The 24,650-nt window shown below is 59.8% G+C and overlaps 2 gene segments (V, D, J or C); both read right to left on the reverse strand.

Moving 5' to 3' along the window:
* Positions 1 to 9,641: 9,641 nt before the first annotated feature.
* Positions 9,642 to 16,348, reverse strand: LOC129399801 (immunoglobulin heavy constant alpha 2-like). The segment is given in 5 exon segments: positions 9,642 to 10,077; positions 10,157 to 10,483; positions 10,615 to 10,890; positions 16,102 to 16,162; positions 16,232 to 16,348. Coding segments are annotated over 5 exon segments (1,173 nt in total).
* Positions 16,349 to 17,610: 1,262 nt separating this feature from the next.
* On the reverse strand, positions 17,611 to 24,214 carry LOC101557400 (immunoglobulin heavy constant epsilon-like). The segment is given in 5 exon segments: positions 17,611 to 17,951; positions 18,331 to 18,651; positions 18,727 to 19,050; positions 19,147 to 19,440; positions 24,202 to 24,214. Coding segments are annotated over 5 exon segments (1,293 nt in total).
* Between the last annotated feature and the right edge of the window lie 436 nt (positions 24,215 to 24,650).

Raw genomic sequence — 24,650 nt, forward strand, 5'->3', positions numbered from 1 at the left:
CTGGGTCACCCCAGCAGTTGGCTGACCTCTGCCCCTGGCTCCTTGGCGAGAACAGGGCACATCCACCTCTCAGCTGGACCCCAAGTGGATAGGCCCTGCCATCATGGGCAGTGGGCATGGCCCTAGGCAGAGGCCTACTGTGCCCTTAGCCCAAACACAGCCCACGTGTGAGGGGGATCCTGAGTCCAAGGGCCTGAGTAGAGGATGTGAGTGAGTGTGAGGGATCATGTCTGTGAGTAGGGTGTGAGTGTGGGTGGGGAGCATGTCTGTGAGTAGGGTGTGACTATGGGTGTGAAAGCATGTCTGTGAGTAGGGTGTGAGGGTGTGAGGGTGTGTGGGAGCATGTCTGTGAGTAGGTGTGAGTGTGGTTGTGTGGGAGCATGTCTGTGAGTATGTGTGAGTGTGGGTGTGAGGGAGCATGTCTGTGAATAGGGTGGGAGGTTATGAGGGAGCATGTCTGTGAGTATTTGTGAGTATGGTTATGTGGGAGCATGTCTGTGAATAGGGTGTGAGTGTGGGTGTGAGGGAACATTTCTGTGAGTAGGTATGAGTGTGGGTATGAGAGAGTATATCCTTGAGGTGGGTGTGAGGGTGGGTGTGTAGGAGCATATTTGTGAGTAGGGTGTGTGTGTGAGTGTGTGGGAGCATGTCTGTGAATAGGGTGTGAGTGTGGGTATGTGGGAGCCTGTCTGTGAGTAGGGCATGAGTATGAGTGTGAGAGCCTGTCTGTGAGTAGGGTGTGAATGTGGGTGTGTGGGAGCCTGTCTGTGAGTAGGGTGTGAATGTGGGTGTGTGGGAGCCTGTCTGTGAGTAGGGCATGAGTATGAGTGTGAGAGCATGTCTGTGAGTAGGGTGTGACTGAGGGATCATGTCTGTGAGTATGTGTGAGTGTGGGCGTGAGGGAGCATGCCTGTGAATAGGGTGTGAGTGTATGAGGGAGCATGTCTGTGAGTATGTGTGAGTATTGGTATGTGGGAGCATATCTGTGAGTAGGGTGTGTGTATGAGTGTGAGGGAGCATGTCTGTGAGTAGGGTGTGAATGTGGGTGTGTGGGAGCATGTCCTTGAGTTGGGTGTGAGTGTGGGTGTGGGAGCATACCTGTGAGTATGTGTGAATATGGGTATGTGGGAGCATGTCTGAGTACGGTGTAAATGTGGGTGTGTGGGAACATGTCTGTGAGTAGAGTGTGTGGGTGTGTGGGAGCATGTCTTTGAGTATGTGTGAATATGGTATGTGGGAGCATGTCTGTGAGTACGGTGTGAATGTGGGTGTGTGGGAACATGTCTGTGAGAAGAGTATGAGTGTGGGTGTGTGGGAGCATGTCTTTGAGTATGTGTGAGTGTGAGTGTAAGGGAGCATGTCTGTGAGTATGTGTGAGTGTGGGTGTGTGGGAGCATGTCTGTGAGTATGTGTGAATATGGTATGTGGGAGCATGTCTGTGAGTACGGTGTGAATGTGGGTGTGTGGGAACATGTCTGTGAGTAGGGTGTGTGTGTGGGTGTGTGGGAGCATGTCTGTGAGTATGTGTGAGTGTAGGTGTGTGGGAGCATTTCTGTAAGTAGGTATGAGTGAAGGTGTGTGGGAGCATGTCTGTGAGTTAGGGTGTGAGTGTGGGTGTGTGGGATCATGTTGTGAGTGTTGTGTGAGGGTGTCCCAGCACATTCTGTTAGCGAGGGCATTTTTAAAAATTCCATTATTTAGTATTTTATTCTGTTTGGTGGGAAAGGCAATACAATAAACTCATGATTTTAAAAGGAAATTATATAATGCAATACTTTTATTTTAAAAAACATTCAATGAAATTTTACAGTTTTTCTGTTTACCCTAACTTTATAAATTTAAATCTGTGAAAACTTTTCTTCTGGTTTATTTTTCTGTACACACTTCTGAGCGACCCTAAATAACCTCTGCTAACAGCCTAAATTTCCTTCCCTGTCAAAGCACAGTGTCAATCTGCAGCTGGAGACTGAATGACTGTGACTCCAGCAGCAGAATGACAAATCTAGTTTTTGGAGAATGGGCAAACTGACAGAAAGGAATCGCTCACATCTGTCCACTGAAAACAGACTACCATTACGTACCATCACCAAACTGCACAGGATTAATAATTAAAACATTCTAATTTCAATGAGAATGAAATATTGCCCAAAGTTTGAACATTTGAACATTGTTCAAATGTTCTTTCTGAAAAAAATAGAACCAAAAAAGGCAAAGTGTCTTCACTTTGGTTCACTGTTTGTGCAGTGTGTCACAGACCAGGTTTCTCAGTCTCTGACTTGAGCATTCAAGCAGACATGCAATAAATAGAAAAGGGGAAAATGTTATAAGATTGTTTTACATGTATAATTGTATCATTGATGGAGGTAAAAACTACTGTACATTTCACCTATTTTACTTGAATTTATTTCATTGTTTTGGGGATCACCCTCAGCAGTATTCATAGCTTACCTCTTGCTCAGTGCTCAGGGATCACTCCTGGCAGTGCTCAGGGCACCATATGTAGTGCCAGAGATCAAACCTGGGGTGATCATGACAAAGGCCACCACCCAATTCTCATTTCTATCTCTGATCCAATTTCCCCCACTTTTGGGTGAGGGATAGTGAGGGTATTTCTTATAGAATGTGAGAGTGTTGGTCATGGTCTGAGTGTGGGTGTGAGAGTGAGTAACGGGTGTGTGGGAGCATGTCTGTGAGTGAGCAGTATGGGTACACAGTGGGTTTGTGGAGCATGATCACAAGCTCTGGGCCCTCCTTTCCCTCACAGATCAGGGTCTGCCTGTCCCCACAGCTCAGGGCCCTAGTTGGTCATATAGTTCTGGGCTTTCCTGTCCCTACAGCTGAGACCCTACATGGTCATACAGCTCTGGGCCCTCCTGTTTTTCACAGTTCAGAGTCAGTCTGTCCCTCACAGCTCAGGGTTTAGCCTGTTCCTCACAGCTCAGGGCCCACATGATTACAAGCTCTGGGCCCTCCTCTCCCGAACAGATCAGGGTCAGCCTGTCCCTCACTGCTCTGGGCCCCACATGGTCACACAGCTCAGGGTCAGCCTGTCCCTCAATATTCAGGGCCCCACATGGTCACACAGCTCTGGGCCCTCCTGCCCTCACAGCTCAGGACCACACAGGGTCACACAGCTTCAGGGTCACCCTGTCCCCCACAGCACAGGGCCCTACTTGGTCACACAGCTCTGGGCCCTCCTGTCCCTACAGCTCAGGCCCCACATGATCACCAGTTCTGGGCCCTCCTGTCCCTTATAGCTCAGGGTCATCTTGACCCTCATAACTCTGGTCCTCCACATGATCATACAGCTCAGGGTTCTCCTGCCCTCACAGCTCAGGCCCCACATGGTTACACAGCTCAGGGTCAGCCTGTCCCTCACAGCTCAGGTCTCACATGATCACACAGCTCAGGATTAGCCTGTTCCTCACAGCTCAGGTCTCACATGATCACACAGCTCAGGATTAGCCTGTTCCTCACAGCTCAGGTCTCACATGATTACAAAGCTCAGGATTAGCCTGTTCCTCACAGCTCTGGTCTCACATGATCACAAAGCTCAGGGTTAGCCTGTTCCTCACAGCTCAGGCCCCACATGATTACAAGCTCTGGGCCCTCCTCTCCCGAACAGATCAGGGTCAGCCTGTCCCTCACTGCTTGGGCCCCACATGGTCACACAGCTCAGGACCCTCCTGTCCTCACAGCTCTGGCCCCACATGGTCACAGCTCAGGGCCCTCCTGCCGTCACAGTTCAGGGCCCCACAGGGTCATACAGCTCAGGGTCAGCCTGTCCCTCAAACTTCAAGGCCCCACTTGGTCACACAGCTCAGGGCCCTCCTGTTCTCACAGCTCAGGGCCCACATGATTACAATTTATGGGCCCTCCTGTCCTTCATAGATCAGGGTCAGCCTGTCCCTCACTGCTCGGGCCCCACATAGTCACACAGCTTCAGGGTCAGCCTGTCCTCACAGCTCAGGATCAGCCTGTCTCTCACAGCTCAGGGCCCTAGTTGGTCACACAGCTCTGGGCCCTCCTGTCCCTACAGCTCAGGCGCTACATGATCAGAAGTTCTGGGCCCTTCTGTCCTTTACAGCTTGGGGTGAACCTGTCCCTCACAGCTTAGGGCCCCACGTGACCACCAGCTCTGGGCCCTCCTGTCCCTCACAGCTTAGGGCCCACATGGTCACACAGCTCGAAGCCCCCTGCCCCACTGCTGCCCTCTCCCTCACCCGTGGCCCTCAGTCCTAGTTGAGCTGCTGCTTGTCCTGCTCTGCCTGTGTCTAGGCCTGAGCCCCCGCGCCAACTGATGGGGACCTGCACCCCGCGCTGGCCTGCGTCCCTGCGCATGTCCCCAGCCCCACACGGGGCCCAGGAAGCTGCGTGTCTGGTCCCTGAGGCTAGTACCAGCGCCCTGGCCGAGGCAGCCGGGCCACTCTGAAGACCGGTATGTTCCTTCTTGCTCTGCCCCCTCACCCAGCAGCCCCTGACTCTGACCCAGAGCTTCCTGGGTCACCTCAGCAGCTGGCTGACCTCTGCCCCGGGCTCCTCGGCGAGCACAGGACCCCTCCCAGCTCTCATCTCGGGGTGTAAGCGTGTGCAGGAGTGTGAGCATGCATGGGTGCCTGCGGGCGAGCACACGCATGATCCTTGTGTGTACCCTGCCACCACTCCCATTTGTCCCTGCGACTCTCCTGTCCCCCTTCCCTCCCTGTGTCTGTTCGTCCAGTCTCCCCATTTCTGTATCTCTCTGTCTTTCCCTCTTCCCCCATGTTTCCGTCCCTGAGGAGGTTGTGGGTGTGGGCTGATGCCTCCTCAGCTCCACTGCCCAGTCCCTTGCCCAGGCCCGTCTGTCCTGGTGTGGCTTTGGGGCTCTGGTCTCAGAATAGCAGTTTCTGCAGCTCGCTATGACTCAGGCCCCAGGTGCTGTGTGGGGCGTTTCGGCAGGTGATGGTTGTCAGAGGCAGAAAGAAAAACAAGAGAGACATGCGCCTCCCCCCCCCCCGCTTCTGCTCCCCCCGCACCCCTGTAACAGGCCTGGGGCAGGGGTCTTCCCCCTGGGCCCCGCTAGGATTCTCCTTGGCAGATGCCCCTGAAGCCCCTGTTCAACCCCACAGCCCCTGGGTGGGGGAAGGGGGGTGGGGGGGTGAGTCCTCCCAGGTCCTCCCTGAAGATTCAGTCAGCACCACCAGGGTCAGGAACAGGCGGGGGCAGACTGGTGGCTACTAGGAGCAGGGTCCAGATTCACTGAGGGCCTGAGGTGAGGTAGGGGAGGGATGACCGGGACAGGCCTCCACAGGCCCCTGACCAGGACAGGCCCAGTGCCAAGTCTTAGGTCTGTACAGATTCTAGTGGCCAGAGTGAGGCTCCAGATAACTGCACCGGACCCAGAGACTAAAACAGAACATAGTGATCAAGTCCAGTGACTAGGACACATATCGGAGGACAGCTCATTTGTCAGGATAAGGGGCCCCTGGTCAGAAGGAGTGAGCGGCTTCAGCACTTGGGGCTCAGTAACCAGGACGTGGGTCAGGACCCGAACCAGGACTATGTGACTAGGACCAGGCTAAGTGATTAGAACAGGGCTGAGTGATCAACCGGGACTGAGTGAACAACCAGGACCAAGTGATCGGGACCAGGGCTGAGTGATCAACTAGGACTGAGTCATCAATGAGAACTGAGTGGTCATCCAGGACTGAGAGAGTGATTAGAACAGGGCTGAGTGATCAACCGGGGCTGAGTGAACAACCAGGACTAAGTGATCAGGACCAGGGCTGAATGATCAATAGGGCTGAGTGATCAGGACCCGGGCTGAGTGATTGGGACCAGAACTGAGTGATCAACTAGGATTGAATGATCAACGAGGACTGAGTGATCAGCCAGGACTAAGTGATCAGCCAGGACTAAGTGATCAGGACCAGAACTGAGTGATCAACTAGGACTGAGTGATTGGGACCAGGGCTGAGTGACCAGGACCAGGCTGAGTGATCAACCAGGGCTGAGTGATCAACCAGCGCTGAGTGATCAACCAGCGCTGAGTAATCAACTAGGACTGAGTGATCAACCAGGACTGAGTGATCGGGACCAGAACTGAGTGATCAACTAGGGCTGAGTGATCCGGACCAGGGCTGAGAGACCAGGACCAGGGCTGGGTGATCAACCATGGCTGAGTGATCAGGACCAGAACTGAGTGATCAACTAGGGCTGAGTGGTCAGGGCCAGAACTGAGTGATCAACCAGGGCTGAGTGATTGGGACGTGGGATGAGTGATTGGGACCCGGGCTGAGTGATCAGGACCAGGGCTGAGTGATCAGGGCCAGAACTGAGTGATCAACCAGGGCTGAGTGACCAGGACCAGTACTGAGTGATTAACTAGGACTGAGTGCTCGGGACCAGGGCTGAATGATCAACCAGGACTGAGTGATTAGGACCTGGGCTGAGTAATTGGGACCTGGGATGAGTGATTGGGAGCCGGGCTGAGTGATCAGACTTCTACTGAGTGATTAGGACTCGGGCTGAGTCATCAGGACCAGGATTCAGACCCTGACGAGGGGCAGGGGAGGGTCAGCCCAGGGACGGTTCTGTCTGCTCGTTTCTCGCACTCTTTAGGTTGCAGCCTGTCTGGGGCTCTTGCTCAGACGAGCACGGGTTGGTGAGGTGGGAGGCAAGAGGGACTCAGCGCCACATGCCGTGGTCACCCTTGGCCACGCGGTGGTCTGTGCTCGGCCTCTGTCCAGCCCGCCTGCAGTCGGAGTCTGGGCCCTTGGTCTCGGCACCATTTATTGCTCTGGGTGGGCTGAGTGGGGGCTGCGTGGCTGCACTCTGCTCCCGCGAGTACAGGAGGGATCGGGCCGTGGACAGTGTCTGAGGCAAGCGAGTGTCCACTCCTGCTGTCTAGCCCTGTGCTCCGCCTGGCCTGGCTGTGGGGCCATCTGGGGCGCACTGGCGGGGCCCTTGGAGCTGAGGCCCCCGCACTCCCGGTCAGTACTGGGGGCCGTCTTTGCTGCTGACTTGCCCGCGGACGCTCGTCATGGTCAGCGCGGTGCTGTAGAAGAGGCTGAGAAGGAAGAGCGTGAGCAGGGTGACAGTGGTGGGCCACAGGCTGGCGCCTGGCACATCCTCTTCCTGCGGCAGGTCCTGTATATCCCAGGAGAACTCCTCCGGAGTGCCTACAACACACAAAAACCTGCGTGTGGAGTGCTGCGTGGCGCTGGGCATGCGCCTCGGGATGGGAGGGGCCCTGGCTGCCGGGGAGGGGAGGTGTTGCTTTTGCTGTCCTGGGGTTCAAGCACAAAGCATGGCCGCCTGCATCTCAGCCCCCGGCTCCAGGATAGCCAGCAGCAAGTCCCTCAGCCAGAGAGCTGCGAGGGTTCCAGGTGACGTAGAGACCTGGGTTTGGGTTCCTGGGCCCAGGGGCAGATGTGCATGCCCAGGCACCCCTCTCCCGGCTCCTCAACCGCCCCCACATGGCTGAGAGGCCAGAGCTACAAGGCGGCCCAGGCAGAGGTGCCAGCAAGACAGCACAGCCCTGCTGCTTTGGGGGCAGGCAAAGGTATATGCATTTAGGCTGCTTGTCACACGGTGACACATCCAATCATCCACGCCTCTTCACCTTGCCCTTTCTGGGCCATACCCAGTGGTACTCAGGGGTTACTCCTGGCTCTGCACTCAGGTATCACTCCTGGCGGTGCACAAGGGACCATGTGGGGTGCTGGGGATTGAGCCTGGACTGCCACTTGCAAGGAAAATGCCCTCCCCACTGTACTATCACTCTGGCCCCTCACTTCTTTTCCCACTTATCAATTCATCCATTCATCCATCCATCCATCCATCCATCCATCCATCCATCCATCCATTAATCTACTCTTTACCCACCCAGCCACCGACCCATTCATCATCCATCATCCGTCCATCCACCATTCATTTACCCACCCACCTAGCCGTCTGTCAATCCATTATTTATCCATTTACCTACCTACCATGTATCTATCCATCCACCTCTCCATCCATCCATTAATCCATATTTATCCACCCCTCCACCCATTCATCCATTCACCCTCCATTCGTAATTTACCCACCCATCTCTCCACCTGCCCATCAAGCACTGGTCAGCTCACCCCCCCTGTATCACTCATCCTCATGATGTATTCTGTGACTGCCCTCTTTGTGGGCTCCTCGCCTGTGATTTCTCTGCCTTTGCTCCCCCCCCCCCTCAGGATGCCCCTTCCTCGGTGGCTGGAGCACCTTCCCTACAGCAGCACCTGTCTGTTAACTGTTTATCTCCCATTGCCTTTCAGAGACTGGGCCCCCGAGAGGGGGCAGTGACCAGGCCACCTCTGTTACCTGCACTTTGGCCCTGGGAACAGAGGGAGCAGGGCCTCACTGCCCCCTGGTGGGAGATCTGGGCCCAGATGTCCCCAGAGCAGAGATGGGCTTCCCTTGGCCACCTGTCTTTCAGGAGTGCAAGTAAAAGCAAGAGAGGGACCTGGGCGGGAACCCTGTCCTCTGCCCCCTGCCCTGCCCCTGTCTATGATTCAGGATCAGGAGAGGGTGGAAGAGTCGAGTGTGGGGGCCAGGTAGCAAGCAGGGGTGTGTCTGGGAGGGCCTGAGGGGCTGGACTCTGAGCGGAGCCCATTGGTACACACAGACACTACCAGGGCCCAGGACAGTGGGACGGAGCCTGGGAAGCCTGTGGGGGCTTGGCCCGGGTCTGTCTTGACCCAGCTGCCCCTGCAGGGCTCAGGCAAGTGAGTGTGTGTGGGAGAGTGTGTGAATTTGTAACAGAGTGTGCAAGAGTATTGTGCACTGTGAAAACTGAGTGTGAGTGTGTGGGAGAGTGTGGGCATGTGTAACGGTGTGTGCAAAAGTATTGTGCACTGTGCAAACTGAGTGTGTGTGGGGGAGTGTATGCATGTGTAACAGTGTGCAAGAGTATTGTGCACTGTGCAAAGTCAGTGTGTGTGGGTGAGTGTGTGCATGTGTAACAGAGTGTGCAAGAGTGTTGTTGTGCACTGTAAAAACAGAGTATGAGCATGTGCATGTGTAACTGAGTGTGCAAGGGTATTGTGCATGGTGCAAACAGTATGAGCATGTGGGAGAGCATGTGCATGTGCAATGGAGTGTACAAGAGTATTGTGCACTGTGCAAACTGAGTGAGCGTGTGAGAGAGCGTGTGTAAGTGTAACGGCATGTGTAAGGGTATTGTGCACTGTGCAAACTGAGTGTGAGTGTGTGGAAGAGGAGTGTGTGCATGTACGCATGTATAACTGAGTGTGAACACACACAGGAGTATTGCACCTGGGTGTGCAAAGTAAGTGGGTAGGAGAGTTAGTCTCTGGTGTGTGCCAAGTGAGCATGTGGGAGAATTGTGTACAGTGTGTAGAAACGGCGTGAGAATGAAAGCATGGTGTGTGGTGTGAGGGCCACATGTGAGCGTGCGTGGAGCCGCGTGGTGTGCCCGGGTGAGGAGTGCCGCACACTAGGGCCCTGGAACCAGCCTCCCATGGCCCGGCCAGACGCTATCACCCCAGTGGCGTCTCGGGACTCCCCCCGCCTGCACACACGCGTGTTTGCACACACACACACAGACACACACACACATGCACACGTGCCTGCGGGCTGCGGGGCACGGGGACAGAAGCGCGGGCTGCTTTGGGCAACACAGAGTTTATTGAGAAAGGGCGGGCAGGGCGGCTCAGTAGCAGACGCCGTCCGCCTCCGCCATGATCACAGACACGTTGACGTGGGTGGGTTTACCCGACAGGCGGTCGATGGTCTTCTGGGTGAAGTTCGTGGGCAGGGACTCGTGGCCCACCATGCAGGAGAAGCTGTCGCCCTTCTTCCAGGTCTGGGCGTCCACGCGCAGCGTGCTGGTCACGGCGAAGGTGCCAGCATTGTGGGGCTCGGGCCGGGAGCTCCAGGTCATGTAGTCCTCGCGGGGCAGCTGCTGGTTCCCGTGGAGCCACAGCACCAGCACCTCCTCGGGGCTGTAGCCCCGCACCAGGCACGTCAGCGTCACCAGCTCCTCCAGGCCCAGCTCTTCCGACGGCGGCGGCAGCAGGTGCACCTGGGGCCGGATGGTGTTTCCTGCGGGAGAGAGACAAGGCTCAGGCGCCGGGCGGGAGGGAGCCGCGTCCAGGCACGCGGAGCGCAGCGGGGGACCCACCTTGGGACTTGAAGATGGTGGCGGTCAGCGGCGCCGGGGCCTCGGGGTGCGTGACCCTGCAGCTGAACTCCGTGCCGCGGTTCCAGTCGTCAGGGCGGATCTGCATGTAGCTGGACACGCTGTAGCAGCCACAGTAGTTCTTCTTGAATTCCCCCTTGCTGACTTCCCCGATAGAGGGTGACCAGGAGAAGGAGGCGTCGTCCTTAGGCTCCCTGAGACCAGTCAGCGTGCATGTGAGATTGGCCTGGAAGCCCAGCAGGAGGTCCTCCAGGGCCGGCTTGTGCAGGGTCACGCTTACATCGTTACAAGTTTTATTACAGCATGTATCTGTACATGTACCTGTAGGATACAATGAGCAACAGAGGTGGCGGGTCAGTGCCCCTGCCAGCCCCTCTGGGCCCCTGCGCTGCTCTGGAGGACACGGCCTGAGCCCCTGCCCACCCGGGCTGCCCTCTGACCTTTGCAGGGCACATTCACTGCCTTGACGTTGCCATTATGCTCCACCCGACACTCCACTTTGTCGTTGCACTGGGCAGGGCTCAGCAGGCTGCTCATGGTGTACAGGCCGTTGGTGAGCATGGGGGTGAAGTTCCTGATGGAGCCCTCGCTGGGGTTCCAGCTCACGGTGGCGGGCAAGGGGAAGAAGTCTCGGACAAGGCAGCCCACGACCACAGCTTCGGAGGACTTAGAGCTCGAGAGGCTCAGCGGGAAGACGCTGGGGTTCTGCGGGTTGGCTGAACACAGGGGGTGTGAGGGGGGCTGCTCTGGGCCCCAACTCAGCCGCCGCACCGCCCTCACCCACGTGCGCCCCTGAGTATCAGCCTCCCAAGTCCAGCCGCGGCTCATGGCCACAGGTGACCCTGCCCCCCAAAGCCCGTGAGCGGCACCCTCTGGGCCACTGACTGTGGGTGCCCTCAGCTTTGCAGATGTGCTTTGCTTTTGGTCCCCAGTGCCCACCTCCAGGGGAACTGGCCACTCTCCACCCACTATCCCGATGTCCCTTTCCAGAGCCCCTTTCCGACCAGGACAGGAGTCACCTCCACGGTTTGACCAAGAACCCAAACAGGTCAGCAACTCTGCCTGGACAGGGCTTCCACCATGTCCTGACCCCTGGGACTTCCGGTTCCTTCCACCAGAACACAGTCGCAAGCACACATGGCGATGTCCTGAGACGGGGGCAGCTGGGGCCAGGGCTCAGGCATGTAGGGACACATCACAGGCCAGTGCCCACGCCCGGTATCTCTCCCCCACTCACCTCACCTGCCCAGTGCCTGTCCCCCACTCACCTCCACCAGCTGCTTTTGCTTATCTGGATCAGCCCAGCCCTGCCCAACCTAGCAAGGCTCTACCCAATGAGCTCAGCAGAGCTCAGTTTAACCCATTTCATCTCAGTTAGCCCAGCTCATCCCTGCTCATCCCTGCTCGGCCCTGCTCAGCCCTGCTCAGCCCAGTTCACTGAGTTCAGTCCAGCAAAACTTAGCCCAGTTAGCTCAGCTCAACCCTACTCAGCCCTACTCAGCCCAGCTCAGCCGTGCTCATCCCAGTGAGTTCAGCCCATCCCTACTCATCTCTGCTCAGCCCAGTTAGCTCAGCTCAACCCAGTTACCTCAGCTCATCCCTGCTCATCCCTGCTCATCCCTGCTCAGCCCTGCATAGCCCTGCTCAACCCAGTTCACTGAGTTCAGCCCAGCATAGCTTAGCTCAGTTAGCTCAGCTCAACCCTGCTCAGCTCAGCCCAGTTAGCTCAGCCCAGCCTTGCTCAGCCCAGCTAGCTCAGCTCAACCCTGCTCAGCCTTGCTCAGCCCTGCTCAGCCCTGCTCAGTACAGTTAGCTCAACTCAGCCCTGCTCAGCCCTACTTAGCCCAGCTCAGCTCTGCTCAGCCCAGCTCAGCCCAGTTAGCTCAACTAAGCCTTGCTTAGTTCTACTCAGCCCTGCTCAGCTCTGCTCAGCCCTGCTCAGCCCAGTTAGCTCAACTAAGCCCTGCTTAGTTCTACTCAGCCCTGCTCAGCCCAGCTCAGCCCTGCTCAGTACAGTTAGCTCAACTCAGCCCAGCTCATCCCTGCTCAGCCCAGTTAGCTCAGCCCTGCTCAGCTCTGCTCTGCCCAGTTAGCTCAGCTCAGCCCTACTCAGCCCAGCTCATCCCTGCTCAGCCCAGTTAGCTCAGCCCTGCTCTGCCCAGTTAGCTCAGCTCAGCCCTGCTCAGCCCTGTTCAACCCAGTTAGCTCAGTCCAGCTCAGCCCAGCTCAGACCTGTTCAGCCCTGCTCAGCCCAGTTAGCTCAGCTCAGCCCTGCTCAGCCCAGTTAGCTCAGTCCAGCTCAGACCTGCTCAGCCCAGCTCAGCCTTGCTCAGCCCAGTTAGCTCAGCCCTGCTCTGCCCAGTTAGCTCAGCTCAGCCCTGCTCAGCCCTGCTCAGCCCAGTTAGCTCAGCTCAGCCCTGCTCTGCCCAGTTAGCTCAGCTCAGCCCTCCTCAGCCCTGCTCAACCCAGTTAGCTCAGCCCAGCTCAGCCCTGCTCAGCCCAGTTAGCTCAGCCCTGCTCTGCCCAGTTAGCTCAGCTCAACCCTGCTTAGCTCTGCTCAGCCCTGCTCTGTCCAGTTAGCTCAGCCCAACTCAGTCCAGCTCAGACCTGCTCAGCCCAGCTCAGCCTTGCTCAGCCCAGTTAGCTCAGCTCAGCCCAGCTCAGCCCAGTTAGCTCAGCCCTGCTCAGCCCAGCTCAGCCCTGCTCAGCCCAGTTAGCTCAGCCCTGCTCTGCCCAGTTAGCTCAGCCCTGCTCTGCCCAGTTAGCTCAGCCCTGCTCAGCCCAGTTAGCTCAGCCCTGCTCTGCCCAGTTAGCTCAGCTCAGACCTGCTCAGCCCTGCTCAACCCAGTTAGCTCAGTCCAGCTCAGCCCTGCTCAGCCCAGTTAGCTCAGCTCAGCCCTGCTCAGCCCTGCTCAACCCAGTTAACTCAGTCCAGCCCTGCTCAGCCCAGTTAGCTCAGCCCTGCTCAGCCCAGTTAGCTCAGCCCAGCCCTGCTCAGCCCTGCTCTGCCTTGCTCTGCCCAGTTAGCTCAGCTCAGTCCTGCTCAGCCCTGCTCTGCCCAGTTAGCTCAGCCCTGCTCAGCCCTGCTCTGCCCAGTTAGCTCAGCTCAGCCCTGCTTAGCCCTGCTCAGCCCTGCTCAGCCCAGTTAGCTCAGTCCAGCCCTACTCAGCCCAGTTTGCTCAGCTCAGCCCAGCTCAGCCCTGCTCAGCCCAGTTAGCTCAGTCCAGCTCAGACCTGCTCAGCCCAGCTCAGCCCTGCTCAGCCCAGTTAGCTCAGCCCAGCCCTGCTCAGCCCAGTTAGCTCAGCCCAGCCCTGCTCAGCCCTGCTCTGCCTTGCTCTGCCCAGTTAGCTCAGCTCAGCCCTGCTCAGCCCTGCCTGCCCAGTTAGCTCAGCTCAGCCCTGCTCAGCTCTGCTCCGCCCAGTTAGCTCAGCCCTGCTCAGCCCTGATCTTCCCAGTTAGCTCAGTTCAGCCCTGCTTAGCCCTGCTCAGCCCTGCTCTGTCCAGTTAGCTCAGCCCATCCCAGCCCTGCACGGCCCTGCTCAGCCCTGCTCAGCCCTGCTCAGCCCAGTTAGCTCAGCCCATCCCTGCTCAGGCCTGCTCAGTCCTACTCAACCGTGCTCAGCTCTGCTCAGCTCTGCTCAGCCCAGTTAGCCCTGCTTAGCCCTACTCAGCCCTGCTCAGCCCAGCTCAGCCCTGCTCAGCTCAGCTCAGCCCAGTTAGCTCAGGCCAGTTAGCTCAGCCCAGCCCTACCCAGCTCAGCCCAGCTCATCCTTGCTCAGCCCTGCACATCCCAGTTAGTTCAGCTCAGCCCTGCTCAGCCCAGCTCAGCCCAGCCCTGCTCAGCCCAGCTCAGACCAGCTCATCCCTGCTCAGCCTGCGCAGCCCAGTTAGTTCAGCTCAGCCCTGCTCAGCCTGACTCACCTGGTGTAGCCCAGTTAACAGAGCGCAGCCCAGCTCACCCGACTCAGCCTTGTTCCTCCAGGCTCTGCCCAGCTTATCCAGCTCCTTTGCACTCTGTGCAGTAAGCCTAGCTCAGTCCATTTTTGCCCAATTCTTCTCAGCCTGGCTTGGTTTAGCCCAGGTCAGTCCAGTTTAGCCCAGCGCAGCCTAGCCTAGCCCAGTCAGTTCAGCCCAGCTCAGCCTGGTTAGCCCAACTCAGCCCAGTCTGCCTGGTTCAGCCCAGTACTGGCCAGCTCAGCCTAGTTAATACCACCAACTCATTCCAGGTCAGTCTAATCCATCCATGCTCAGGCCAGTCCGGCTCAGCCTGGATCAGCCCAACTCAGCCTGATTCAATCCAGCCCTGCCTGGTTCAGCTCAGCAGCTGGTCCAGCCCGGTCCTCTTCAGCCCAGTTCGGTCTGGCTAGTGCCATGACCCCGACCTTGTTCCATCTGGCTCTGGTCACTCGGCTCAGCCTGGCCCAGTGAGTCCTCCGCTCTGCTCCCTTGCAGCCTGTGCCCGGCTCTCTCCCCCTGTGGGCAGATGGGGCCAGGAGAGCTGACACCCACCTGTGCGTGGCTCGGGGTCCAGGTGCCCTGCAGGTCCGCCCGCCCTCAGCAGCCCCTGGCCCACTCTGAGCAGTGTGGCTGAGGCTGTGAGGGGCTCTCCAGGGAGGGACAGTGTCTGCCCACAGACGGGGTCCCTCGCCCACTTCCTGCCCGACAGCGGGCTCAGACAGGCCGTCTGCTCTGTGGTCAGGCTGTGGCGGGGCAGGTGCATGTAGCCGGGGCTGTGGTCCCTGGGAACCTGTCTGGCAAGGTCATGCGGCCACCCATGGGTCTGGGCGGGGGCCCCTGGGGACCAGAGACGCTGTGGTCAGGAATGTTAGCATGTGACTGTGTCTCTGTGTGTGTCTGAGTGTGAGTGTACCAGTGTACCAGTGTGTGTGTCTGTGAGTGTGAGTTTGTGTGTGAGTGTGTATCCGAGTGTGTCTGAGTGTGCCTCTGAGTCCGAGTGTGAATGTACCAGCGTGTGTGTCTGTGAGTGTGAGTTTGTATGTGATTATGTCTCTGTGTGTGTGTCTGAGTGTGCCTCTGAGTGTGGGTGTACCAATGTGTGTGTGTCTGTAAGTGTGAGTTTGTATGTGACTGTGTCTCTGTGTGTCTGTGTGTGAATGTACTAGTGTACCAGTGTGTGTGTCTGTGAGTGTGAGTTTGTGCAAGTGTGTATCCGGGTGTGTCTGAGTGTGAGTGCTGCACCGTGTGAGCAGGGGAGGGCAGGGGTGTGTTTTTTTCTCCCAGATGTTTTTTCTGGGATGAGCCCCTGCATCTGCCCAGCCAGGCAGGTCCTGGGCAGCAGGGTCACTACTGGGCTGCAGCTGGTACCATGGCCCTGCCCGTGTGCTGTGTCCCCACTGTGGCCTTTCTGATGCCCCCTTCCCTCTTCGGCCCTGGGGCCCCCTCAGGGTGTGGGGGGCTGCTCCTGAGCCCCCTGCTCACGGGGAACTCGCTCTGTGCTGTGTTCTGGATCCCCCAGACACCTCCACATCTGTGCAAGCTAGTGGCCAGTGTTGCGGGCACATAGGGACAGGGGGTGTCCCGGGGTCTGAGAGATGCCCCTCCTACTGTTTCCCCACCAGTCACCTCCCAGCACCCCGAGGTGGCAGGAGTCCTTCATGCAGAGGGTGTGGAAAAAACTTTACTTGGCCTGAAGGAAGGGGCCAGAGAGCGGGGTGGCAGGGCTGGGCCTAGGGGGCGGGAGGGGCTGGAGGGGCCAGACGGGAGGGCTGGCGGGGCCTCGCAGGGGCCTCCTGGCTCTTGTGCTCTGGGGTAGCCGCCTCTGTGTGGGGGCCTGTGTGGTCTGGCTCCCCGAGCTCTGCTGAGGACACGGAGCTGAGGGGCCATGCGGTGGGCTCTGCCGTCCAGGGCTGGTGCTTCCTCCCGGGCGGGCCTGCCTGGCCCTATGCTGCCGGCCACGGGACGTTGCTGTAGTTGTGGGAGGTCCGGGGGGGGGGCTCCTGCGCCCCCGCCATCAAGGCCCAGTGCACCTGCGGGGGCCAGGGGGCTCAGGGCTGCCCTCTCCGGGAGCCCCTGTGTCCCCACGGCCCTGTGCCCACCTTGCAGAGGGTGACGGCGGCACCGTAGCCGACGCTGAGCATGAAGAGGGTGATGAAGGTGAGGAGGCTGTTCCACAGCCCGGCCAGCTCCAGGCTCTCGGCCGCGTCCACGCACATGTCCTGCAGCACCAGCTCTGTGGGCACCGGCCATCAGCCAGCCCTGGGGCGGGGTCCGGCCCTATCCGCCCCGCTCTGGTCTGCCCCTCTGCCCCACCTCCCAGGACGTCAGCCTTGCTGACCACCAGGCCAGCACCCCTGGGTCCTCCCCTGCTCCACTGGCCATCTGGGGACCCCCGAAGTGGCAGGACCTCCTGAAGACTGAGGGAGCCCACAGCCCTCCCCACTGTCCCCACAGACCCCGGCAGTGCCCTAGCGCATGTGTGCATGGTGGGGGCTGCAGTTTGTCTGCTGAGCCGGGGGCGGGGGTGGCTCTGTGGGATGGGGCATGCCACAGTCACATGTCCCTGCACCCGATGTGTGTATGAGTGTGTTCTGTGTCTGCCCACCAGTGAGTATGCTCGTGTGTGCATGCATCTATGCATGTCTGTGAGGAAACTCCTGCATGTCAACATGTCACATATTTACGCATGTGCATGTCTGAGCATGTACTAGCATTCATCTGTCTGTCCATGGGGAGCTGGACATGCAGCGGCCATAAGAAACCTCTGGGGAAGAGTATCCCACCTTCTCTGACCCATGATGCAGGGAAGGGCTAGGGTGCCCTGGATAGCGTGTGGGTTAATTGTGGGGCATGTATGGGGCAAGTACTGTGCTGCGTCTATGTGTGTGGCCATGTGTGTGTAGGGGCCATGTGGAGGCCATGTGGGGGGGGTATATGTGTATGTGGCCATGTGTGTGGCCACCTCTGGGGTATTGCGGGGGTGCATGTGGGGATATGTGTGTGTGGCCATGTGTGAGGGCATGTGTGTGCGGGGGTATGTGTGGGGGGCATGTGTGTGTGGGGCATGTGTGTGGATCCATGTGTGGGGGCACATGTGTGTGTGTGGAAGGCCATGCATGTGGGGCATGTATGTGTGGGGCCATGTGTGTGTGGGGTCATGCGTGTGGCTCCATGTGTGGGGCTGCCCGTGGTTGCTCTGAGGACCGTGTGCCCTGGCAGATGCCTGAATGAAGCGGGGTAGAAGGTTGGTAGCCGTGTGGCGACAGGTGGAGGAAGTGCTTCTGGGTGCTGCTTCCTCTCCCCAGGCCCCTCGCGAGGGAGCTGTGGGCCCGGTGTGTCCGGCTGGACTTGGGGGGAGGCCGAGTGTGGACCCAGGCTGAGTGTCAGGGGCCCATCCCCAGGATCCCGAGAATGTGGCCAGGACGCAGGGCTCAGCGCGTTTATTGTCCCCGGGAGGGTGGCAGTCCCACCCGGCTGCTCATTTACCCTGCGCCTTGGACAGCGACTGGTCCCGCGTGCGGGGCTGGGGCAGTGCCTCGTGCACGGCCCGGCAGGAGAAGGTGCTCCCCCGCTCCCAGTCCCGCCGGGCCACCTCCAGGCGGCTGAAGACGAAGAAACGGGGCCGGGGGCTGCTGGTCCGCTGCGGCTCCGTGGTGGTCTGATGCTCCGCGCCCACGGGGACGTTGTTCCGCAGCCACAGCACCGAGATGTCCGCAGGGAAGAAGTTCTGGACCAGACAGGTGAGGGTCACCTTGTCCGCGCTGGCCTCACCCTCATCTGGCGGCTGGAACACGTAGACTTCGGGGGCTGCCCGCTGGCCTGTGGACGGGTGAAGTCAGCCCCGCTCAAGCCTCACTCGCCTGCCCCGCCCTCGCCCCGCCCACTCCAGCTCCGTCCCCGCCCCGTCCCGCCCCGCCCTCATCCGACCCCGCCCACTCCTCGCCCCAACTCCGCCCACACCCCCGCCCGACCGCCCCACTCCTGCCCACATCCCACATCTAGCCTTTCCTCGCCCCATCTGCCCTCGCCCCAGCCCCGCCAACTCCTCGCCCACTCCCCCACCCCAGCACGGCCCCTCCCCACCCAGGCTCCGCCCCCCGCCCCCAGGCCCCGCCCTACTCACATCCCATGCCCAGCCTGCCCACATCCCCATGCCCAGCCCACCTCACCCCGCCCACGCCCCTCCTAGCCCGCTCACCCCGGGCCTTGGTGAGGGAGCGCACGATCTTCCTGGGCAGGTCGGGGTGCTCCAGCATGCACTGGTACGTCTCACCCTCCACCCAGTCCTGGGTGAGCACAGGCAGGGTGGACGTGACACTCAGGGTGCCGTTGTAGTGCCGCTTCCTGAGCTCCACGGCCTTCTCAGTGGGGGTGCGGTTCCCCTGCAGCCAGCTGAGTTTCATGCCGTCCGCCTGGGCCAGGTCCACCACCAGGCACGTGAGCTTGGGCGAATTCAGCACGTACAGGTCCAAGGGGCTGGGCGGGCTCAGGTAGATGCGCACGCCGCGGGGCTCAGGGTCTGGGGGTGCAGGGTCAGCATGAGCCCCTGAGGAGCCTGGGGCCAGGCGGGGCGGGGCGGGCGGCAGGGGCGTACCTGAGCACTTGCGGGCATGGTCCTCAAAGATGTGGTCTTCGTAGGTCACCCGGCAGGTGTAGGTGCTCTCCGAGACCCAATGGCCCTGGGTGATGTTGACCTCGCTGTAGGTGGACGACAGCCCATCCTCCTGCTTCAGGGGGGCCACGTAGGGGGTTATGCTGCTGGATTCCTGCTCATCCACCAGCCAGGTGACATTAATTTGGTCGGTAGGAATGCCCCGGATGAGGCACAGGAGCTGGATGGGAGTGCTGGTGTCGCCGCTGGGGTTGCAGGAGGAGTGGAAGAGCTTCACGGTGGGACCGGAGACGTCCTCATGGCATGCTGAGTGGAGACAGGGGTTGGCACCAGAGGCCCTTGGCCTCACATCCGGCACCCGGACGAGCCCCCCCTGCCATGCCCCCGGTTGCTCTTGCTCACCTGAGAAGGTCCTGTTAGAGGGCGGGGATGCCCCATGCGCCACACTGCAGGTGAAGGTCCTCGAGGCCTCAGAGCCCGGGACTTGCAGCTGGCTGACGGTTGTGTAGAGGCCGGAGGAGTGAAGGGAGGTGGGGAAGGTGACCACACTGTCCTTCAGGACATCTCTGTCCCAGGTCACGGCCACAGGCTCCGGGAAGAAGTCAGTGACCAGGCAGCCGAGCACCAGGACTGAGGCGGCAGTGGCGTCTTTGCAGCAGGAAGCCAAGGGGAAGACGGACGGGGCCCGGCTGGACTCTAGGGCGGGGACAGTGAGTGTGAGCATGAGCATCAACTGGCACGGGCAGCCCAGTCTTGCCCCCGGCTTCTCCCTTCCTGGCCCTGTGGGGAGCACTGGATCTGGGCACCTTCCCCCTCCCTGATGCTGCTGAGTCCCCGTGGGCCTGAGGCTCAGTGACGGGCCAGAGCAGCTCTGGGCCAGCAGCCCGCCCTGTCCCTTTGGTGCTGGGGGTCACCGCAGCCTCCTCTGCCCTCCTGGGGTCCCCACTGGGGTCAGGGGCCCCAGAACCCTCAGCACCCCCAAGCTCCCCCTTCCACCCCAGGCTGGGAACAGAGGTCCCTTCCGGGCCCTGAGGTCCTGCAGTTACCCCACCCCAGGTCCTGTCCCTGCTGGGGCTCAGCTGTGCAGCCCCCATGCATACCCCTCTTTGGGTTAGCCCAGTGCTTCCCCTTACTGCTTGTGTTAGAGGGCTGACCTTTAAACCCAAGCAAAGGTCTAGGACCCCATGAAATCCCTCCTCAGCCCTCTCAGGTGAGGCGACTTTCACACCACATCGGGCTCCCTGGTCTGAGATTAACAGCTGTTTCTCTGCCTCATTCCCACCTCACTCAGAACGCCTCAGAACAGCAGCTTCTTCAGGCTCCACTTTGAGGAGGAAATGCGATTCTCCAGCCCAGACCAGCCTGCTTAGTCAGCTCTGTCCAGGTTAACCCAGCTCAACACAGATCAGCCCAGCTCAGTCCTGCTCAACCCAGCTCAGCCCAGCTCAGCCCTGCTCAGCCCAGCTCAGGCCAGCTCAGTCCAGATCACTCTAGCTTAGTCCAGCTCAGCCCTGCTCAGCCCAACTCAGCCCAGCTCAGCCCAGATCACTCTAGCTAAGTCCAGCTCAGCCCTACTCAGCCCAGCTCAGTACAGCTCAGCCCAGCTCAGCCCAGCCCTGCTCAGCCCAGCTCAGGCCAGCTCAGTCCAGATCACTCTAGCTTAGTCCAGCTCAGCCCTGCTCAGTCCTGCTCAGCTCAGCTCAGTCCTGCTCAGCCCAGTTCAGCCCAGTTCAGCCCAGCTCAGCCCAGCTCAGCCCAGCTCAGTCCAGATCACTCTAGCTAAGTCCAGCTCAGCCCAGCTCAGCCCAGCTCAGTCCAGCTCAGTCCAGCTCAGCCCAGCTCAGCCCAGATCACTCTAGCTAAGTTCAACTCAGCCCTGCTCAGCCCACCTCAGCCCAGCTCAGTCTAGCTCAGTCCAGCTCAGCCCAACTCAGCCCAGGTCAGTCTAGCTAAGTCCAGCTCAGTCCAGCTTAGTCCAGCTCAGCCCAGCTCAGTCCAGCTCAGCCCAGTCCTGCTCAGCCCAGCTCAGGCCAGCTCAGTCCAGATCACTCTAGCATAGTCCAGCTCAGCCCTGCTCAGTCCCTGCTCAGCCCAGCTCAGCCCTGCTCAGTCCAGCTCAGTCCAGCTCATCCTAGCTCAGCCCAGATCACTCTAGCTAAGTCCAGCTCAGTCCAGCTCAGCCCAGCTCAGCCCAGGTCAGTCTAGCTAAGTCCAGCTCAGTCCAGCTCAGTCAGCTCAGCCCAGCTTAGTCCTGCTCAGCCCAGCTCAGCCCAGCTCAGCCCAACTCAGTCCTGCTCAGCCCAGTTCAGCCCAGTTTAGCCTTTCTCAGCCCAGTTTAGCCTTTCTCAGCCCAGATCAGCCCAGCTCAGCCCAGCCCTGCTCAGCCCAGCTCAGCCCAGCTCAGCCCTGCTCAGTCCTGCTCAGCCCAGCTCAGCCCAGCCCAGCTCAGCCCAGCTCAGCCCAGCTCAGCCCAGCTCAGCCCAGCCCTGCTCAGCCCAGCTCAGCCAAGCTCAGTCCAGCTCAGTCCAGCTCAACCCAGCTCAGCCCAGATTACTCTAGCTAAGTCCAGCTCAGCCCTGCTCAGCCCAGCTCAGTCCAGCTCAGTCCAGCTCAGTCCAGCTCAGCCCATGTCAGTCTAGCTAAGTCCAGCTCAGTCCAGCTCAGCCCAGTTTAGCCCAGATTACTCTAGCTAAGTCCAGCTCAGCCCAGCTCAGCCCAGCTCAGTCCAGCTCAGTCCAGCTCAGCCCAGGTCAGTCCAGCTAAGTCCAGCTCAGTCGAGCTCAGCTGTGTTCATCCCAGCTCAGCTGTGTTCATCCCAGCTCAGCCCTGCTCAGCCCTGCTCAGCCCAGCTCAGCTCAGCTCAGCCCAGCTCAGCTCAGCTCAGTCCAGCTCAGGCCAGCTCAGCCCAGATCACTCTAGCTAAGTCTATCTCAGTCAAACTCAGCCCTGCTCAGCCCAGCTTAGCCCAGCTCAGCCCAGGTCAGTCTAGCTAAGTCCAGCTCTGTCCAGCTCAGCTGTGTTCATCCCAGCTCAGCCCAGCTCAGTTCTGCTCAGCCCTGCTCAGTCCAGGTCAGTCCAGCTCAGCCCAGCTCAGCCCAGGTCAGTCTAGCTAAGTCCAGCTCAGCCCAGCTCAGTCCTGCTTAGTCCAGTTCAGTCCTGCTTAGCTCAGCCCAGCTCAGTTTAGTTTAGTCTTCAGCCCAGCCCAGCCCAGCCGGCTCAGTCCTGACTAGCTCAGCCCAATTCAGAGCACTGTAATTCAGTTAGTTCAGCCCAGCCCTGCCTCGCCAAGTCCACCCAGCCCTGTCCAGTTTAACTCAGCCCAGTTCAGACTAGTTTGCTTCAGCTAGATCAGCCCAACCCTGTCCAGTTCAGCCCAGCCCAGCTCAGCTCAGCCCAGTGAGCTCAGTCCTGCCCAGCCCAGCCCAGCTCAACCCAGCCCAGAGCAACCCACTCCAACTCAGCCCAGTGAACTTGCCCAGCCAAGCGAAGCCCAGTCCAGTCCATTTCAACTCAGCTCATCCTGGCTCAGTTTAACTCAGCCCAGCCCTGGACAGCTCGGTTCAGTCTGATTTGGCTTAGCTCGTCTTAGTCCATCCAGCCCAGTTCAGCCCAGAGGGCCCAGTCCTGCCCAGCTCAGCCCAGAGGGCTCAGTCCTGCCCAGCCCAGCAGACTCAGTACTGCCCAGCCCAGCCCAGTGCAGCCCACCCAGCTCAGCCTAGTGGACTCAGTCCTGTCCAGCCCGGCCCAGCTCAGCCCAGTGCAGTCCAACAATGCTCAGCTCAGTTGACTTAGCCCAGCCCAGTCCTGCTGTGCTCAGCCCTGACCAGCCGAAGCTCAGTCGTTCCCAAGCCAGTTCAGTTCACTCTGACCTGTTTGACCTAGTCCAGTCCGGTTTAGCCCAGCCCAGCTTAGCTCCACCAGCCCGGCTCGGCCTTGCCTGCTTCTCCTCAGGCCCTGCCCCCTGGCGAGCCCAGCCTTTCCCATCCAGCACAGCTCAGCTCAGTGAGTCCAGCCCAGGCCTGGTCAGTCAGGGTCAGCTTGGGGCATGCAACGAGTCAGCCAGAACAGCCGGGTAGGTGGCCGCAGCTCTGCCCCAGGGCACAGTGGCTTGTCCTGGGAAGCAGCTTCCAAGCTCAGTGCCCAGGGGCTCTGCCATGTGGACAGTCAGCCGTGTCCACTGGGAGGTCACACCACCCTGGGCAGTTGCTCCACCGGCTTCTCCTAGCCTGTCTGGCTCTGCCAGCCGAATGACCCTGAAGAATTGTCAGGGCTGAGGACAGCTCAGACCCAAAGGCCTGTTAGGTAACTGTCCGCTTGCCATTTGTGCAGCCCTCAGAGGGACTGGGGCTCCTGCCCAGCCCTGTCCTGGCTGGTGGCCAGCTGGCCACACACGGTCCCTACCTGATGCCTGGTGTGTCCCCTGAACTCACGGCTTTGGGCCTGTCTTGGTGCTCGGCCGAGTCTTCTCCAGGTTGGCTTGGGGTGGCCGTGTGGTCGCCGAGTCCCCCTGCAGGGAAGGGGCAGCTGCGAGACAGGCAGGGCCTGTGGTGCCGGGCAGCGGCAGCCTTGCTGTGGCCATGGACTGGCTGGCGAGGACTCGTGGCACGTTGTCATTGTCACGTCCAGGCTCTGCGTCCTGGCCTGTGGCCGAGGCTCAGTGCTCTCAGCTCAGACTGGGTGGGAACCCCCGGCTCAGACGCGCTGGAAGTTCCCTTTTCTGCGTCTGTTCTTGGGAAGCCGATGGAGGTCTGGGCTGGGGCCTGGCGTCACCCCCTGTCCCCCGCCCCCTGCTCTCCCTCAGGGCCAGGGGCCAGCCTGTGCCCAAGGGGCCTGCCGCCTGGGGCAGCGGGCAGGACCGGCCACGGGGGCTGCCCACCTTGGCATGGCCCCTGGCTGCTGTCCTGCAGTGAGGGTTGGTAGGGCCAGGGCCCATGTGGCTGGGGGCAGGTGGCTCTGCCCATGGCTCTGCCCCAGTTAGGTGCCTGCTAAAAGGGCTACCTTCCTGGTGCCCGCAGCTCACCTGCTCTGTGGCACCGCTGGGCACGCTGGCGCTCCACTTGTATGTCCTGCCTTCCTGCAGCTGCCAACAGGGAGAGTCCCGGGAAGCTCCGGCTGTCACAGGGTCCCCAGAACCCCATGTGGCCCAGGACCCAGGCTGGGGGACTGCAGGGAGGCTCTAGAAGGCTGCTGGATGGGAGTGGGGGGCGCGGGTTCCGGGGGCAGGGCCTCAGCTCACAGGGTGCTGCTGGTGCCCCCAGCCCAGGCCCCAGGGACACCTGCTAGGCAGAGGCACAGGGGACAGTTCTCTGGAAGGACGTGCGATTCTCAGAAACTGCACGGCTGCAGCAGAGACAAGGGGCTCCTCGGTGAGGGCGCGCAGGACAGCCTTGGGGCTGTCCCCACCCCCTTTGCAGTCCTTTGGTCTTGCAGGGGGACACAGAGCAAGTCTGTGCTCACCTGGCTCCTCCATGGCCTTCAGGAGCCAGCTCACCCCTGCTGTCCACCTGCATTTGCCCCTGCCTGGCCCGCACCCTTTCCCCTATGCTCGGGGCCCAGCTGTGGACCCTGCTGCCCTTTGCTTCCGTGACTTAGGACAGGCTGACCATCAAAATGTGATGCATCTCGGAAGCCTGTTTCATAAGCGGAGGGGAGAAGGCAGCTGGAATAGAGAAGGGATCACTAAGAAAATGATGGCTGGAGGAGTCAGTCGGGATGGGAGATGCGTACTGAAAGTAGATAATGGACCAAACATGATGTCCTCTCAGTGCCTGTGTTGCAAGCCATAATGCCCAAAAGTAGAGAGAGAGTATGGGGAATATTGTCTGCCATAGAGGCAGGGGGAGGGTGGGAGAGTGGGGGTATACCGGGGAAAATGGTGGTGAGGAATGTGCACTGGTGGATGGATG

This window comes from Sorex araneus, chromosome X (genome assembly GCF_027595985.1).
Source record: "Sorex araneus isolate mSorAra2 chromosome X, mSorAra2.pri, whole genome shotgun sequence".
NCBI lineage: Eukaryota > Metazoa > Chordata > Mammalia > Eulipotyphla > Soricidae > Sorex > Sorex araneus.